The following is a 17,439-nucleotide window of genomic DNA, read 5'->3' as shown; positions in this document are numbered from 1 at the left end:
CAAATGTATAATTTATAACAGGTTTGAAATTTTTTTTATTTTTTTAAGAGTTGGCAACTTATTTTTGAAAACTTTAGTTTTTATAATTTAAAAAAAATACTTAAAGTCTAATTTAAAAAGATTTTTTACTAAAAAATAGTATGGACGGCTGTGGCTGTAATTTAGTTATAAAACCTACATAGTGCATTTAGAAAAAGTGTGGAGCTAATCATAAAGATCATCATCGTACATTTTAAAAATGTTCAATTTCAGCAAACAAAAAAGACCAAAGGTAGGCAGGCAGACAGTTTGTTATTTATTGTTTTGGTCTTGTAAACCTGTTTCTCATTTTTAATTGAGTTTTTGTCCTATGGTAATAAATCTACTCCAAAAAATGTAATTTATTTTGCTTTCATAAATAAAAATTTATTTGGCCTATAATTTCTGCACAATTTAAACAGCTAATAATACCTAAGAGATTTTCTACCAAAAGCAGAGGACAAATCCTTTATGCCCAAGCATTTTTTAAAATCCAATAACCAACACAAAATAAACACAAATCTGTGATAATACCCGCTTTTACTAAAAATAAATAAAGTATAGTTTACTAAGTCAATAAAGCCTTAATTAATACTACATATATATACTAGCAGTTACGATCATATAGGTCTCTAGGGGAACTTGAGATAGGGGGAAGCTGACCCAATCTCATAAAATTTATAGTTTAATTTTTTTAACCTCCCCTAAAATAGTAATCAACCTTCCCTTGACCTATAAAAAGCTACACTGTAAAGGAGAACCATAGCGGTTACCTAGATCCTTCAGTACAAACAGACAGACAGAGATCCTATCACTTTCTTTAAAAATTCTACCTAATATTATAGATATATGTATGTTGCAAATGATAAAATAAATGTTTAAAACTATAAATATTGTATGTCACGTGTATCAATGAAATTTTCTGTAGATGATGAATGAAAGTAATTCTTTATGTGAAAAATATATGTATTTATGTATAAAGGTTCCATGACAAACTTAGGAGTGTTAAAATACTAATACAATTAAGTATTTTTTTAACAGGTTAGGTTAGGTGAAGATATGAATGTACTAATAAGCCCCCCGAAGAGGTTGGGCATTTAAAAACCTTTAAAAAATTAAAATAGTTTTAAATAGGTTAGGTTAGGTTAATTTTCCATTCTGACGTTTGTCCACCCCGACGTTTGAGACTCCTGCATTTGTCCAAGGACCTTTATATTATATACTTTTTATATATATATTTATATAAGGATTAATTTTTAATAGTGTACTAGCAACCCAGCAGTATCATAGAGCATTTATAGTTTAAATTCAGGAGTACAGCCCTTTAATAGAAATACTGTTAACAAAACCGATTTTTTTTCAGCATTGAAAATTAAAAACCAGCAATAAAGGAGATACTTCAAGGGATTTTATGGTATGAAAAATGTAATTTAGCCATTAGAAACAATATTTTTGTTGGATTATTAACCCTTAACAGTCGGGCCCTTTGCCGCACCTTAATCAGTCGGGGGGCCTACTATCTCAGTTCCTATTGGGGCTACAGGGCTAATTTTTGTGCAAGTCCCCTGTTTGATAATGAATTTCCGACCTTTATTAAGTCAAAGTCATTTTCGCTTCCTTCACCCTTTTTTTAACAACCTTTGTTTTTAAGTCCTTTTTTACTTAAAAATTTCAAACAACTGTAATTTTCTTATTTTTGAAGCTAGAAGAATATTTTTTTGCAGAAAATGTTTATCTTGATGTAAATTTTTATATTAGAAATATTAAAGTATAAAATTCAGCGGCCGCAGCTGAAGTCTCTAAGTCAAAAATTGCGGCCACAGGAGCCTTTTAAAGATTTCTGTAGGATCAGGACCTGCAGGATCATACCTGGAACCTGAAATTGACTTGAACACAAGTATTTCATATAGGGATGTACTATTAGAGGATATTTTAGTATTTTGGTAAGATAAAATGGTTTGTTTAAGTAAAAAAAAATATTTTTGCTCTTTACCTGGATGACAAAACCGGAGGGTTAATTTGACACTTTTAACAGTTATACATTTAGTACAACCATAACCATAACCATTTAAATTAGTAACTACTTACAAGCAATCATATTTCAAAGAAATAAATCTTCAAATTTGAGTCATAGTTTACAGTTTTAAGCGAGCTGATATATTTTTTTGTATTTGTAACAAATTTTACTGCAATACCAGTTTTTCATTCTAGTTAATTGATATTTACTAGAAAATAAAAGTTAATTGGAAATTAATTTGTCTATATCATTCCATAAATAGCATGACCAAAAAAACGTGGAGTGCATGATCATGACTATGTTTTACTATAGAAAAGTATTTGGATGAAAATGATTTTATAAATTGAGTTCTTGGCAACTTTTTTTTCAATTTGCTCGAACTGTTAATTTGTTGGCCTATTTTATTTTTGTTTTCTATAGTGTTCGTTGGCAGACTCTTTTTTGTTAGTTTGTGTTTAATTAGTATGTTCTGGTTTTTTATTAAACCAATGAAATATAGTGGTTTTTTTTATAGCGTTGCTACTCATTCATTGAATAGTTTACTAAAACGTCATTTTTGTGAACCAATTAACATATTCAATATAAGGATTTTTTTCAAATCTAAGTTACTTTGCGAAAAAGTATATTTATTTCAAACCTTTAGATATTTCTTAATAAATGGTATTTATAGAATATCCTTCTTTTTGTATTAAATGAATTTTATAAAGTAAAAATTTATATTATGTTTTTAATCTAGAATGTTTTCATTCTTGTCAAAACATCAATTATAGTCTATGTAGTATAGTTTAACAAGGCTGACAACATTCATAAATAGCAAAGCTCTATATGTGAAAATAAGCAAATAGAAGGAAATAGGGTGGTGAATACACACACAGACAGGCATAATTATTCTCATACAAATTATCAGCTGAGAAAACGACGAACACTATGATTTATAGATTTACTAGCGGCTTTGCTCCAAGAGGTAATTAAAAAAAAGAATATAAACGTGCCTAAAAAAATTATGCGTGTATGAGAATCATTATATCTTCTATAATCTATAACCTACCCAGCTGAAAAATTTGTGAATGGGTCGCAAATTTTTGCAAATAAATGGCGTATTCGCAAAACATATGCAAAAAAATTAATAAAATGAGGGAGGATTTTTTAGTTTTTAGTGGGGTTGGGGGGCGTCCCAACCCCCAAGAAAATAGCTTTAAACCACCACAGGACCAGTAGGTATATTCCCTGAAGAGTAGAATCCAATTGGTTTAGTGGTTACCGAGATCTTAAGCTTCAGACAGACGGACGGACGGACAGACGAATAGATAGACAGATATCATTCTACTTTGTATTATAGAGCAAAATTTTCACAAAAAAATAGTAGCATTCTATCCTAAATAACAAAAAAGATAATATATGGTATAGGGACTTTTTGATAAAAAATACTGCCATAAATTCAGCCAAACACGAAATTAACAAAAAACACCCACTTTTGCTAGTAGTGGAAGTTGCAGCACCCTAGACGAATGGACGGATGCAAATAAATTTAAAATCATAGAGTAACATTGCTACTAAAATAATTGAAATTGTTAGTCAGGGTTAGGTGCTAATTAAATAAATTTATCTTTAAGGTGAATGAAAACTAGTAATTATTCCTATAAACGATATACTGCTTTTTAAAAACTATTACTTCAAATTAAAAATAATAAAAGTCTTCATTTTGGTAAAAAAGTTTACTAAATATCTATAATACAAAGTAGCTTGATGTCTGTTCATCTGTCCGTCCCTTAAGATCTCTATAACCACTGAACCGATTGGATTCTACTCTTCGGGGAATATACTTACTGGTCCTGTAGTGGTTTTATTTTCTTGTGGGGGTGGGACACCCCTAATCCCCCCAAAAACTAAAAAATCTCCCTCAATTTTTATTATTATTTGAAATTAGTGGTGGCAGCTATACAGAGGTACTTAATCTTATTTTTCTTCAATTACCTCTAGAAATTATAAAATAAGTTTAATTCAATAATAGTCCATGGGGATATTTATTAAATTTACATTTTATTCGTTTTTTAAATAATGAATATTTGTGTTTTCCTAAAACTATTCAAATCTTCTAAGATAAGAGGATATAAGTCACAAGTTACACTAGAAATTTTAAATATGAAAACTATTATAACACATAGGTTTAGTATATTTAAATGTACAAAAAATTAAATATCTATGTACATATATAGTTAAAGTTTTAAAATTTTGGTGATATTGAAATGATTTGTAAGCAGTAAAAAACAATATAATTTTATAAATTTAGATTATATTTATTTCAGTAACTTCTACAGTGTCTTTAAAGTCGAACTTGACCCTCCGTCGGCCCACTTTTCATTCCCTCTTCTTTAATTAATATACAACTTTAATAAATGATATAAAATAATGCTAGTTATTTACAGGGTTTGGCTTTAAGATAGCTGACTGGTTGCAGCTATATTTAGATTTTTGCATAAAGGAAACACTTTCTTACCCTGCATTGAAATATTTAACACATCAAAATAATTAATTCGATTTCAAAATATTAATTTGCAATTTTAAGAAATTAAAAATGTATAGATCAGTTCAGGTAAATAATACATATAATTCCAGAGAGTGTAGATTTTTTATCCAAATCAAATGGATAGAATGTCAGCTTCCATTCATCTTTTGTTAAAATCCAAGATTATTTAAAAGTTTATAGCCATTTAAAATATATATTTCTATGTTTACAGTTTTATATTTATATTTAGGTTAATTATCAGATTATATTTCTGATTTTTTTTCAAAAAATAATCTATTTGTTGATGTAATAAGCAAAACTACTCTATAACTAACTTTCTCCGTCCTTCCCTAACACTATTGGGGAAATGGGATTTAGCCAGCAACTATATAAGTTAGACCTATGGTTTTTCATTATTCTGGGATATATTTCAACGCGGTCAGCCTTTGCGGAAGCTTATAAGCTGTGTTAATCTTTTACATCAGATTTTTTTGGTGTTTTTGGTTCAATTTCAAACATTTTTTCTTGTTAATGGTATCAAAATTAAATTTCGATTATTTGATTGAATTTTGGATTTTCTTTTACACGTTTCAAAATTATTTTTACATATCTTAGCTTTTTTTATCTGTTTCTAAATTTTTAACTTTGAAATCTAATTTATCAACTTGTTCCTATGGATACTTACTTAATGAAGGAGTACATGTGTGGTAAGCCGAACGTTTCAGCTCACAGGGTTGCGAGTTCGAGTTCAACGAGCCTTAGCCTTGAATTATTCTACCAAAACAAACTAGCAGGATTTAGTCATACAGAAATTATATATTTAACTGAATAATATTTACAATGAATGTTTACTATATATATACAACAGATTATAACAATGGTTAGGTTTGAAGGGGGTGTGGGACGCTAGGGCTTAGCTCCCGGCGGTAGACAGGCTGTGGGGGCAGCTGTGGTAAAAGGGGAGGCAGCGCCTCCCGGTTGTATAATCGCGTGAGGGGCGCGTGATAGCTGCGTGTTTGAGTCCCTCCCCACATTTAGGCAGGCCAGTTTGACCGCTGGATAGCGGGGTCAACATCGGTCATGAGATAAATGGTGATATAATAAGATTAGTGCAGAGGGTTTGTTATGATAAGTCACAGCGTAGCAATTCTGTAAACTGCCTGTCCGTCTGGTTTTCGTATTACCACACATGCTGTATTGCTGCATTTATTTTTATAATTATTTACAACCAATTTTTTACTACAGACCATTCACTCTTTATGTTACTTTTTCTACATCTTTTAACGTTCTTGCGCTTTGCTACTTATAGATGTAGTCATCCTTGTTTCTTTTTACTTTATTATTCTTACTACTTTACAATTTAATTATTTTCCATTGGCTATGAGTATTTTTGGCATATACAGCCTTGTTCTTTAACAAACAAAAACAAAGAAATAAATAGCTGTTTTATATTTTCATGTTTTTCCAATTAAAATGATAGGTTAATGATTGATTAGTTTGATGAATTACTAATATGAATATTGAACTAAATATAAAACATATTCATTATTTGCAGCGCCAACCCTACTATATAACTAAGATATGTAAGGCTTTAAAACTGACTGCACTGAACAGATAATTGATGTCAAAACATTAAAGAAAAAGTGTTGAAAATAGTTTTTTATTCAATGTTAAAATGTACATATGCCTATTTTGTTTTTTTCATTCCATAATATTCTGCCACTCTTAACCCTTTTCTATGTCATTTTTTTGTAGGTAAGATAGACAGTTGTGACTTCATGACTTTTTAAGTTGAGTAATTATACGTCGGCAAGAGTTGATTTTATTAGGATATCTGGTCTGTGTCGGTCGTGGTGTCCGGTCAAAGTCGGTTGGGTAGCACCAAAATTTAAAAAAATTCTAAATAAATCTTAATTTCTACATTATGACTTTGTATATAAGGTAGAAACCTAAAATTTTTTTGGTGAATGAGAAAAGTGGTGTTATGACCGTTTGACCGCACCCTGACCGACTTTATGACCGATTTTTGTCCGGCTTTTACTACAGACATATATCATGAATATCGTGGCTTCTATTACAGCAAGAGACCTATAATTTTTTTTGGTAGATCCTTGAGCAATAATTAACAACCGCCGTTTTACCGATGTAACCGCCGAAAATGGCGGTTTCCGTTATTTGCCGTTTTTTGGCGATGATCAGAAAAAGTAATTTTTTTGTTGTGAAAAATAAAAGTTCGTCCAAAAATTTGGTCATCCTAGCTGCAAAATTGGCCGCTCTACAGCTGTTTTAAAATTTAGCGGCTGGCCGCTAAAAAGCTAGCCTATAAAGGAGCGGCCTGATCGCTATGACTAGAAAAAGTAATTTTCTCTAAAAATACACATGAACCACCAGAAAAAAATTTTACGTCTTTATCTGTAACAGAAGCCGAGATAGAGGGGGGTCAATATGACCCCCCCCCCCCCGATCTATTAAAGTGGGAATAGGGGCCCGATCTGTAAGGGTTAAAAGAGTATTATATTTTTTATTACAAAAAGCATTGTATTTTTATTCCATATGATGTAAATATAACACTATTTATGACAGATCATTTAATTTTTAATTTAGAGTAATTAAGATTTTTTAAGGTGCGTTGTTTATGCACAACCAAGTAAAGAAGCCAGTAGAAGCTACACCATCATCAAAATTATCAGAGGTTGGACAGGGCTGAAACAGTATTTACATCAAATTCAGTAATGTGATATTGTCACATCTAACAAGATCATTTCAGATATAAAGATGATAGTTAAATTTTGCATTTATGTATTGTACTTGCAAGAAGTCAAAAAGACTAGAATTATATATAATACAAAGTAGAACGATGTCTGTCTGTCTGTTTGTCTATAATACAAAGTAGAACGATGTCTATCTGTTTGTCTGTGTGTCTGTTTGTTTGTAGCGAAGGATCTCGCTAACCGCTGAACCGATCGGGTTCTCCTTAACAGGGTAGATTTTCATATGTCCCGGGAAGGTTTATAACTATTTTGGGGGAGGGTACCACCACCCTTCCTAGAGAAATTAATTTTTTTTTAAATTACTCAATTTTAGAAAGAGAGTTCAACGAAAAACAAACGTCAAACGTAAAATTTTTTTTTACTTTTTCTTTTAAAATCTAAAATAGGAAATTGAATTATTAAATTCGACTCTCTCCTCCTCAAATGCCCCTAGAGGCCTCTAGGGGCGTAGCCGCTAGTGTCAGATAAAGTAAAACTGAAATCAGGTAATGTTCTTTATGTTGGCATTAGACTGAATAAATGTCTACTTCAATGTGTAGGTTATGCAATTGTCAATATCATAACAAGGATGACAACATCCAGAAAAGCAAAGCTCTGAAACAGTAGGACAAAAGGTCATTAACACTTGTAGAGTGTCAGAACTGAATTATCAGAATATAAATGTATAAGAGTCAAAGCAAAAAAGCAGGATAATGTTTAAGGACATACTTATATTTTTAAGACTTGATTATAGAGTTGCTTCGCTTATAATTTTCTACTTTGATGTCCCAGGCATAGGCGTCCAAGGGGGGGGGTAATGGGGCGATTACCCCCCCCATTTAAAATTTACCCCTACCCTGTGGGTGCCGTAGGCACCCCCAACCATTTAGGAGGGGGTATTTACCCCCCCCAAACAATTTTGAGGGGGGACCCCCCCCAAAATAGAAAATCTCTAACAAAAAAAATTTTTGCGCGCTTTGCGCGCATTTTTAATACTAAATTTTTGATAAAATTTAAATTACCCCCCCAAAAAATTTTACCCCGGGGGTAAATTTTGGGGGGGGTAAACAAATTTTACCCCTGCCAACAGATTTCAGGGGGGGTAATTACCCCCCCCCCCAAAGCAAATTTTACCCCCGGGGTAAAAATTTTGGGGGGGGGTAAAAAAAATTTGCGGCGAGCTTCGCGCGCCATTTTACCCCCCCCCCAAAACCGAATTACCCCCCCCTTAAAAAAATTTTACCCCCCCCAAAATAAAAAGCTTGGACGCCCCTGGTCCCAGGATCAGTAAACCAAAAATCAGATCAATCAGATAATTAGATCATATGAAAATTTGTTGTTAAAAAAGTGAAAAAATCAACATGTTGAAAATGGACGTACAGACATTCTGGTAATGATTACAGAGTTGCTATGCTTTCTACATTGTACCTAACTACTACAGGGATCACCATGCCAAATTTAAAATCGATAGGACAATTCTAACATGCCTAAATTAACAAAGAAAGCTATCTGTCATGGACGAACAGCCGGACCATCGTATGGACCGACCCCGATTATAGAAAAGCTTTGCTTTTAAAAACAAAACAACAACCAAATATAAATGATAAAACTTACATCACTTTTACGACCAATGTATTCATAGCATGTACACATCTCTGTGTCCAAGTTATCATAGGAAACCCACATAGCACTTGGCCCACAGAATCCACAACATTCCTTTTTACTGCATAAAAAAGTTGAATATTAAATCGATGAAATATAAAATATCACTTAACAATTTCTCATACTTGCATAAAATGTTTGTTTTTTGAAGAATATTTACTTACGCCCTAAAAAAACCTCCATATTTTCTGCCATCAAACCTTAAATTTTTTTCATATATTATGTTTACAATCTAAAATTAAGTATATATAATAAGCTATAAAAATTGGAAAGTATTTTAATGAATATAATAGATTTGAAATCTGCATACAATTTTAAGCAATTTTTATAAAATTCGTTTTTTGTATAATTCTTTATCTATAAGCGCAAATACAAATTAAGTTAAATAATTTTGACATCTGTGATTGGTGGATTGGAAACTATCTGCGCCCTGATTGGAGAAGCTTAAGTGACGTACATCATTCAATTAGAGCGCAGGAAGTTTCCAATTCACCTATCCTATTGGTCAAAAAACTTAAGTTGGATTTGCGCTTTTAAATAATGAATTATATAAAAAACGAATTTTATAAAAAATCCTTAAAATTTTATGCAGATTTCAAATCTATTATATTCATTAAAATTCTTTCCAATTTTTATAGCTTAATATATAATCTATAAATATTATGCATTTCATAAAATAGTAGAAACATACAAATTTAGTAACTTTGATATTTACTCTTGAAATTGTGTGCCAGGTATAAAGTTTGTATCTTTCATTTCTTCTCCTGCATCTACAAAATTTACTACTTATACTTATTCTTTCATTCTATTAAGAGTGAAGATTTATTACTGGTGATGAAAATGTTATATTAATTAATTTACTTCATGTTTCATAGAAACTAAGAGTAACAATTATTATTATAATCTTAATTTATTATACTTGAGAGAGTAGCATAGTGAGTTCAATGGGCCTCATTTTCTTAATAGGATTAAACAAACTGCTATTCATGAATAACAATTTTAATTACCTGGTCCAAAATAACAAGAAGGACCAGAAGTAGTGGCAGTATTAGTAGAAGAAGCAGCTCCTGATACAGAAGTAGGAGCAGTATTAGTAGAAGGACTAGCTCCTGTTACAGAAGTAGTGCCAGTAGGAGTAAATGAACCAGCTCCTGTTACAGAAGTAGTAGAAGAAGTAGTAGAAGAATCTGAACTAGATCCTGAAATCAATTGTATCAAAAATATTAAACTATTAGATTTGATATAGAAAACCAATATCTGATATTTGATACATCACGGTTGGCTATACAGTCTTTGATTATTTATGTTTATAATAAACATCAGGATGACAGTTCATAGTATGTAATCAATAGAATTTAACCTGAACTAGATTCTGGGCCCATTGCATCAGCATAAACTGAAAATCATTAAAAACATAAATTAATCACTATAACATAGACTATTATCTTATATATATTTGAAATTGATAAATATCTGGTGGATCAGAACCGGTTTTCAGCCATAGAAAAAAATTAAGTCTAGCATTGTATTATATCCAGTTTTCAACAAATCTATAATACAATGCATGAAATAACTTTTACAATATTGTATAATTGTCTTAACCATGATTACCTGTTCTACATTCATCTCCTACAAACTCACATGAGTTGATATTTGTATAAGCAAACATTTCTAAAGGAACCATTCTAAAATGTATTTTTCTGTATTGCTTTAAACCAATTAATATCCGGTGGATTAGAACCGGTTCTCAGCAATACTGAAAAATTAATTCTAGCATTGCATTGTATTATATCCAGTTTTCTACAAATACACAAATGTACAATCATAAGATTAAAACCAGTTGTTTTAGCCCATTCCTTTGGCAATTCTAATCTTATGATTGTACATTTTATATCCGCGGAAAGCTGCTTAATAACTATTCCAACACTTATCTCTAGGTGATAGGTATGCATACTTTTAATAGATAAAATTTGTTGCCTATACTGACAATGATTTCTAGTCAATAAATTGGTTATACTCATAAACATGTTTTTGACTACTATTAAATTTGTGCTGTTTTTTTAATTAGAGTTACTTGTAAAATGTTGTTCCAGCTTCTGAGAATGTAGTACCATCTGTATCAAGACCACTTACAGTACAACATTTACCATCCTTATACATTTAACAAGTTGAAATAATCATTATCTTGGATATTCAAAAAAAAGTATTGTTAAGTCAACCAAACCTTCAATAAGAATCCAACACAGTTTGCTTCCTTTCTGCTACATATTTTCATACAAGCATCTTTTAATAATCTAAAAGTATGATTACTATTATATTTTTAGATTATTATGTTTTCAACCTATTTTTAGAAAAATACACTATTCTAAGACATGAAGATATATTTCGATTTTAGCAATCATTTTCAATTCATTTTGTCTCTTGTAGAAGTGAATCAAGCAATATTACATTGGTTGTTTTAGATTTGATTACTATTAAACAAATTAGATGTTACTTTACATTGCTTATAAATAATAAGATTTGTAATGATCATATATATATCTAAAATGCAAAATAGAACAATGTCTATCTGTCTGTCTGTCTGTCCGTCTGTCTGTTCGTCTGTCTGTCCGTCTGTCTGTCCGTCTGTCTGTCCGTCTGTCTGTCCGTCTGTCCGTCTGTCTGTCCGTCTGTCTGTCCGTCTGTCTGTCCGTCTGTCTGTCCGTCTGTCTGTCCGTCTGTCTGTCCGTCTGTCTGTCCGTCTATCTGTCCGTCTGTCTGTCCGTCTGTCTGTCCGTCTGTCTGTCCGTCTGTCTGTCCGTCTGTCTGTCCGTCTGTCTGTCCGTCTGTCTGTCCGTCTGTCTGTCCGTCTGTCTGTCCGTCTGTCTGTCCGTCTGTCCCTTAAGATCTCGGTAACCACTGAACCGATCGGATTCTACTCTTCAGGGTATATACCTATTGGTCCTGTGGTGGTTTTAAGCAATTTTCTTGGGGGTTGGGACACCCCCAAACCTCCCTAAAAATGAAAAATTCCCCCCCCCCCCTTAATTTTTTTTCTTTCTATTATCTAAAACTAGTGGTGGAGTGGGGCCTTCTCACCAGGTACTTAATTTTTTTTTCATTAATTACCTCTTGGGGCAAAGCCCCTAGAGGCTAGGGGCGAAGCCACTAGTATGATAATATTTAAAGAAATTATATAAACTTACCCTTTATATGACTTAGTGCTGTGACAGTAAGTTGTACCAACTAAAGCTGTATCCAAGAATCGGTCATACCTAAAGGCAAAGTAAAGTTTAACTACATAGACATAACAAAATCCAAGTATATACTAATTTCTAATCAAACCATTATTAATATTATCTATAATATATCATTGAAGTACCTCCTAGCCACATTAACCATTTCAGGAAAATTGCTTGCTTTAACCATACTAGGAACACTGGTTACTTCATTAGTTTTTCCTGCGTTTTTCTGAGCATTTGTTTTCGAAAACAAAATTACTGCCAATAGAAAATACTTGTTTTCAATCATTTCAAAAACTAAAAATAAAATATTTTTAAAAAGATAAAATCCTAAATTTAAATCCTATGAAAACTTTCAAATAGGAAATAGGAGTAATACAAAACACTACGCAAAAAAAAACTTTCTCAGTTATGTTTTTGTTGTCTTTGGTAACTAATAGATTGAAAGTATATATACTTTCTTCTTACCTCTCATAGTTTATGTTAAAACTTTAACTAAATACTCTTTCTTGAACAATGCATGTGTGTTATGAATAGATTAATTATCATAAATAATAGATTCAATCATACAGCACTGTACAGTCCTAATTTCTAGGCATATCTTTATATATCAAATAAAAAAAAAAATATTTTAAGATAAAAATCAAAATTTTGTTAATAATCCCTTACAACTCTTCTTTATTAGAGGCGGGGGGGGGGGGGGGGGCAGGGAATTAGGTTGTAAGAAAACAAATTTGTTGTGTGAAACATAAAAATTTCACCTGATTTGTAAAAGTTAGGACTTCTCAAGCCATGATGTAAAACACCCAAGAAATATTTGGGGATTTTCAACAGGTAACTGCAGTGAAGTCTTTATCAGTGCAATCAAATACGAACTCACTAAGGGCTTAATCAATTATGGTAAACAGAATAAAGAAAGTCAATGAAAAGCTAATACCTTAACAAGCCAGTTTCAGACCAAAGCAATATACTACGAACAAGATAACTTCTCTAGAAATAATCATTGAGCAATCCTAGATGAGCAATATAATTTAAAGAAAGCCTGCAAGAAATAGACTGTTCTAACTGCTGAAATACTGCCACAATTACACCCAATACCCAAATTGAAGCCTTCAGTTTTAGTAACAAAATCGTTGTAGTCAATTCAAAATTTAGAAATTAAACTATGTAGCATTGAAACAAAATTCAATCTTATTTTCGTCATAAATTTAGGTTGCAAGTAACTAATTATATTTTAACAGAAATTACAATATAAAATTACGTTGCCTGTAGACACAAAATTAAAAGATTATCTTCGGCAGTAACTTAGGTTGCCGTTAACTGATTTTGTCAATAAAAACACCACAATTCATAATCATAATCCCCGAAAAAATATCAGTTTAATTTGTGTTTGTAAGTGTAAAATCATAGCGGAAACAAATAAATCTAATACAAGCTTAGCTGTGATTGGTCATTGGGCTGATTCAGCTTTCTGATTGGCTGGATATACTTCAGTACAACGCAGGTTAAAGTGAATTTTTTCAATGATTTTGACTATAAAAATGGGTACTTTTATTGTAAAAATATAATTAGTTAGCGGCAATCTAAATTTATGACGAAAATAACCTCAAACTTTGTTTCTAGGCTACACAGTTTAATTTCTAGATTTCTATAATGAGCAACGAAAATCTTTAAAAATATTCATTATGCATAAAATGTCATTTTAAAATGCCTACAGCTTTTTTTTATGAAAGCTTCTATTGGGTCATTGAAAATCAACCAATGGAGTCGCTTATATTGACACAGCAAAATAGCAGAACATAATTTAGAAGCAGAAGAAATAGGTCTTTGAAAAAGGAAGGGAGGTTGGAGTCTGTATATACATCTATACTACAGATCTGTTGTTCAAATACCTTTTATGAAATGTATCAACACTGCATATTGTCTCACAGTGATTTTCCAGCCGCAATATTTTGTACAGTCGGGCAGGGGTTATTGAATACCAATAATTAGTATAAACGGATCTTGAACAAAGTAGCTTCGGACAAAGTAGCTTCAGACAAAGTAGCTTCGGAAAAAGTTGCTTCAAGACAAAGTAGCTTCAGGACAAAGTAGCTTCAAAAGAAAGTAGACTCCTAAGGAAAGTAGTCTCCACTGTTAATAATGGTCATACCCGCAGCACTCGGCCCCCTGGCCTGCCTAGCCGCGGGAGCTCGGCCCCCTAGCCTATAACCTTACCTAACCTAACCAAAAAACTGTAAAAACATTATTAAAAATTGTAAAAAACAATACTAAAAATTGTAAAATCTATCAACCACTTTTAGCAAAATCCATGAAATTCAAAAACAACCTATGTATTTAGTTGATGATATATTTCTTAAATAAATGTTCTGAGGCTAACATAGGTTAGGTTATGTTATAGGCTAGGAGACCGAGCGCCCGCGGCTAGGCTGGCCAGGGGGCCGAGCGCTGCGGCCATATTGGAGACTATTTTTCTTAGAAAGCTACTTTTCTTAAGTAAATGTCCTGAAGCTACTTTGTCCTGAAGCTACTTTGTCCTGAAGCTACTTTGTCCAAAGCTACTTTGTCTGAAGCTACTTTGTCCGAAACTACTTTGTCCAAGATCCGTATAAACTATTATAAACCTACACCATTAGTTTTACCTTTAATTTTAAATAAAAAAAGATTTTTAAGCTAATTGGAGAGTGAAGGTAACCTCACATAAATAAACATAAAAAGCTTTTCTCAACTTATAAAAAGCTTCACTGAAAAGGGAGGGAGAATGGAAGGCTTGATGGCTGGTCCAGTGGTTAGCGGCTGCTATACAAAGTAGACGACTGTTTGTTGTAAAGAATTCCTATACCAAAGAGCATTATGTATCTAATTTTCTTGGTTAATTAGTCTGTCTTTCATTCTTTAGAAATAAAGTTCTTATTATTACTGAAGTTTTATTTTCATAATTAAATTATTGCCTATTTTTTGTCCAAAATTTATTTTATGAACGAAGATTAATTCTGTTTTGAAGGTTTTTTGGTGTGTTACATTTCTTTTGAATCAATGTCTGTTTTGAGTTACAAATATATTTGTACATTTCTATAAATAAACATATCAAGTAAAAATCATTGATTAGGTTTAAATTAGTTTTGTAATTACGATAATTATGGTGATTAATGGGATATAAATTAGTCTGGTAAACAAAAAGGTTTAGAACAACTACTCTCAAAAGTAGCACAGCAATAATAAGCTAACAATTGTAAAGATAATAGAGGATAGTTCATTTCTGTAATATAATATAATATAGATTATATAGATTATCCATTCGTCAATCTGAAAAGCAGAAATTTTTTTCGAGTATATAGTGTCTAGAAAGTTAACTTTATTCTAAGGAATTCAAATATTGATAGTTACATGTCTCTTTGGTGAGACTATTGTTCATTTAAACAATTTTTTGTTGTCAATAGATAAATCTTAAGATAAAATGTCAACTTTTAAGCTATATTATACATATTATTAGGTTTCTAATAAATATTATTTCAAAAAATTGTAAGCATTAATATTTCATTGATATTTACAGAAAAATTAAATCATTGAGAATGTCTAAGTATTTAAAAAGCTGTACAGATTCAGCTCATACCAATAACGAAATTAATTCAGAAAAAAATCACGAAACCTATACTTGTTTTTTAGCTGTCGTTGGGGGGCAACACAACGTAAAATTGACGACCTCTCCATTTGCCTACTAATATTATTTTAGATTTAATTCCCTTGTTGGTTATACCTTATTCCTGGTACAGATTGCTCTTCGTTATTTATTCATAAGGCCAAGAATAGTTATTTCTTTCATTGTATTATAAACGGCTTTCCGCGGATATAGAATGTACAATTATAAGATTAAAACCAGTTTTTTTGGCCCCGAGGTGCCGAAGGCACGGGCTAAAAAAACTGGTTTTAATCTTATGATTGTACATTTTTATATTCGCAGAAAGCTGGATATAATACGATGCTTTCTCATATTCATTCGAATCGAATCCGGTGGATAGGAACCGGTTCTCATCCATACGAAAAAACTATGTCTAGCATTGTATTATATCCAACTTTCTACGAATATAAAATGCATAATCATAAGATTAAAACCAGTTTAATCTTATAATTGTACATTCTATATCCGCGGAAAGCTGTTTATAATACGATGCGAGAAATAACTATTAAACCATAGAAATAAAGCTCAAATTCTATCAACTTTTTATGATATTAGTAATTAGAAATTTATTTGTTTAGACCATTGCTGAAAGATGAGATTTTCTCCATTTTAGGGTCATTTAGGAGTTGTACTTGGTCTTCAACCCCCCCCCCCCCCCTTCAATCAACCCTCTTTATCCCATCCCTTCCTATCCTACTAGATAATCGAATTGACCAATAACTTATGTCCATTAGGGTTGGTCGATTTTGGACATTTTTTTTCTGAGGCCAAAGCGGGGATCTGCACTCAATTTATATAGATATAATACACCTCTGGATGATTTAAAATTTATCCTAAGTCTTAAAACCGCTGACGACCAGACATTCAATTGCATAGCTATTTGTAAATGGGAGTCAAAAATCTATTGAATCAGAACTATTGCTTCATGGTGCTCCCTGGAAATACCTTGAGGAGCTGAGTCAGGAACTTTTGTCCGTTTCAAAAAATCTTGTTCCTAGCCTGAGAAAATCTAAAAAACCTCTACAAATTGGACAATTTTCAATAAACCTTAAAAATTTTTGGTTTTTTAGTGATTTCTAAGGCTAGGAACGAGATATTTTGAAACGGACAAAAGTTCCTGATTCAGCTCCTCAAGGCCTTTCCAGGGAGCATCATGAAGCCATAGTTCTGATTAAAAAAAAATTTGAATGTCGTCTTTGCATACTAATAAGTAATGAATTATATTTTTAAGTGGTCGTGTTCTAAAACTCAATTTTATAAAATTCTTTTTCGGTCAGAAATGTTTTTAAGGTTAATTTTATCTGTTGCATATCCCCGCTTTGTCTAATTCCGATATGAACCCACCCTAATGTCCATGTTAGAAACCTAAATTGACGATAGTTTTTCCCCTAACCTATCATAATATCCACGTAAATTCTATATCCATTAATATTCATTCAATTTTGATTTCACCCAAACCTATATATACCAATAGACACACTTATTTAAATAATTAAATAAGGTAGATATGCGCATTTTCTAATTTCCTATTGGCCTAACCTCTGCAACTTTCAAGCAAAGATATAGTAGGCACAAATCCTCTTTCT

The 17,439-nt window shown here is 31.8% G+C and overlaps 2 protein-coding genes across 4 annotated transcripts in view; both read right to left on the bottom strand.

The window, feature by feature from the left end:
- The window catches only part of LOC145328072 (uncharacterized), a 296,033-nt gene extending 284,633 nt beyond the window's left edge, over nucleotides 1-11,400 (bottom strand). For all 3 annotated transcript variants that reach the window (XM_080171632.1, XM_080171635.1, XM_080171633.1), the window contains exon 1: nucleotides 11,374-11,400. The gene's annotated coding sequence lies outside the window, so the exon portion shown is untranslated. The remainder of the gene's footprint in view (nucleotides 1-11,373) is intronic.
- Nucleotides 6,133-12,649, bottom strand: LOC145328455 (uncharacterized). Its single transcript, XM_080172153.1, has 12 exons — nucleotides 12,643-12,649; nucleotides 12,315-12,471; nucleotides 12,139-12,207; nucleotides 11,178-11,247; nucleotides 11,028-11,104; nucleotides 10,565-10,638; nucleotides 10,314-10,349; nucleotides 9,961-10,152; nucleotides 9,669-9,723; nucleotides 9,118-9,153; nucleotides 8,906-9,014; nucleotides 6,133-6,147 (listed from the first exon to the last, which is right to left on the bottom strand). The coding sequence occupies exons 1-12, from the start codon at nucleotides 12,647-12,649 to the stop codon at nucleotides 6,133-6,135; spliced, it is 897 nt and encodes a 298-aa protein (XP_080028279.1).
- Between the last annotated feature and the right edge of the window lie 4,790 nt (nucleotides 12,650-17,439).

This window comes from Acartia tonsa, chromosome 9, assembly GCF_053477335.1.
Source record: "Acartia tonsa isolate MP-2025a chromosome 9, ASM5347733v1, whole genome shotgun sequence".
Taxonomy (NCBI): domain Eukaryota; kingdom Metazoa; phylum Arthropoda; class Copepoda; order Calanoida; family Acartiidae; genus Acartia; species Acartia tonsa.
Note: the sequence above shows the minus strand (reverse complement) of the source record. Positions and strands in the feature narration are given on the sequence as shown.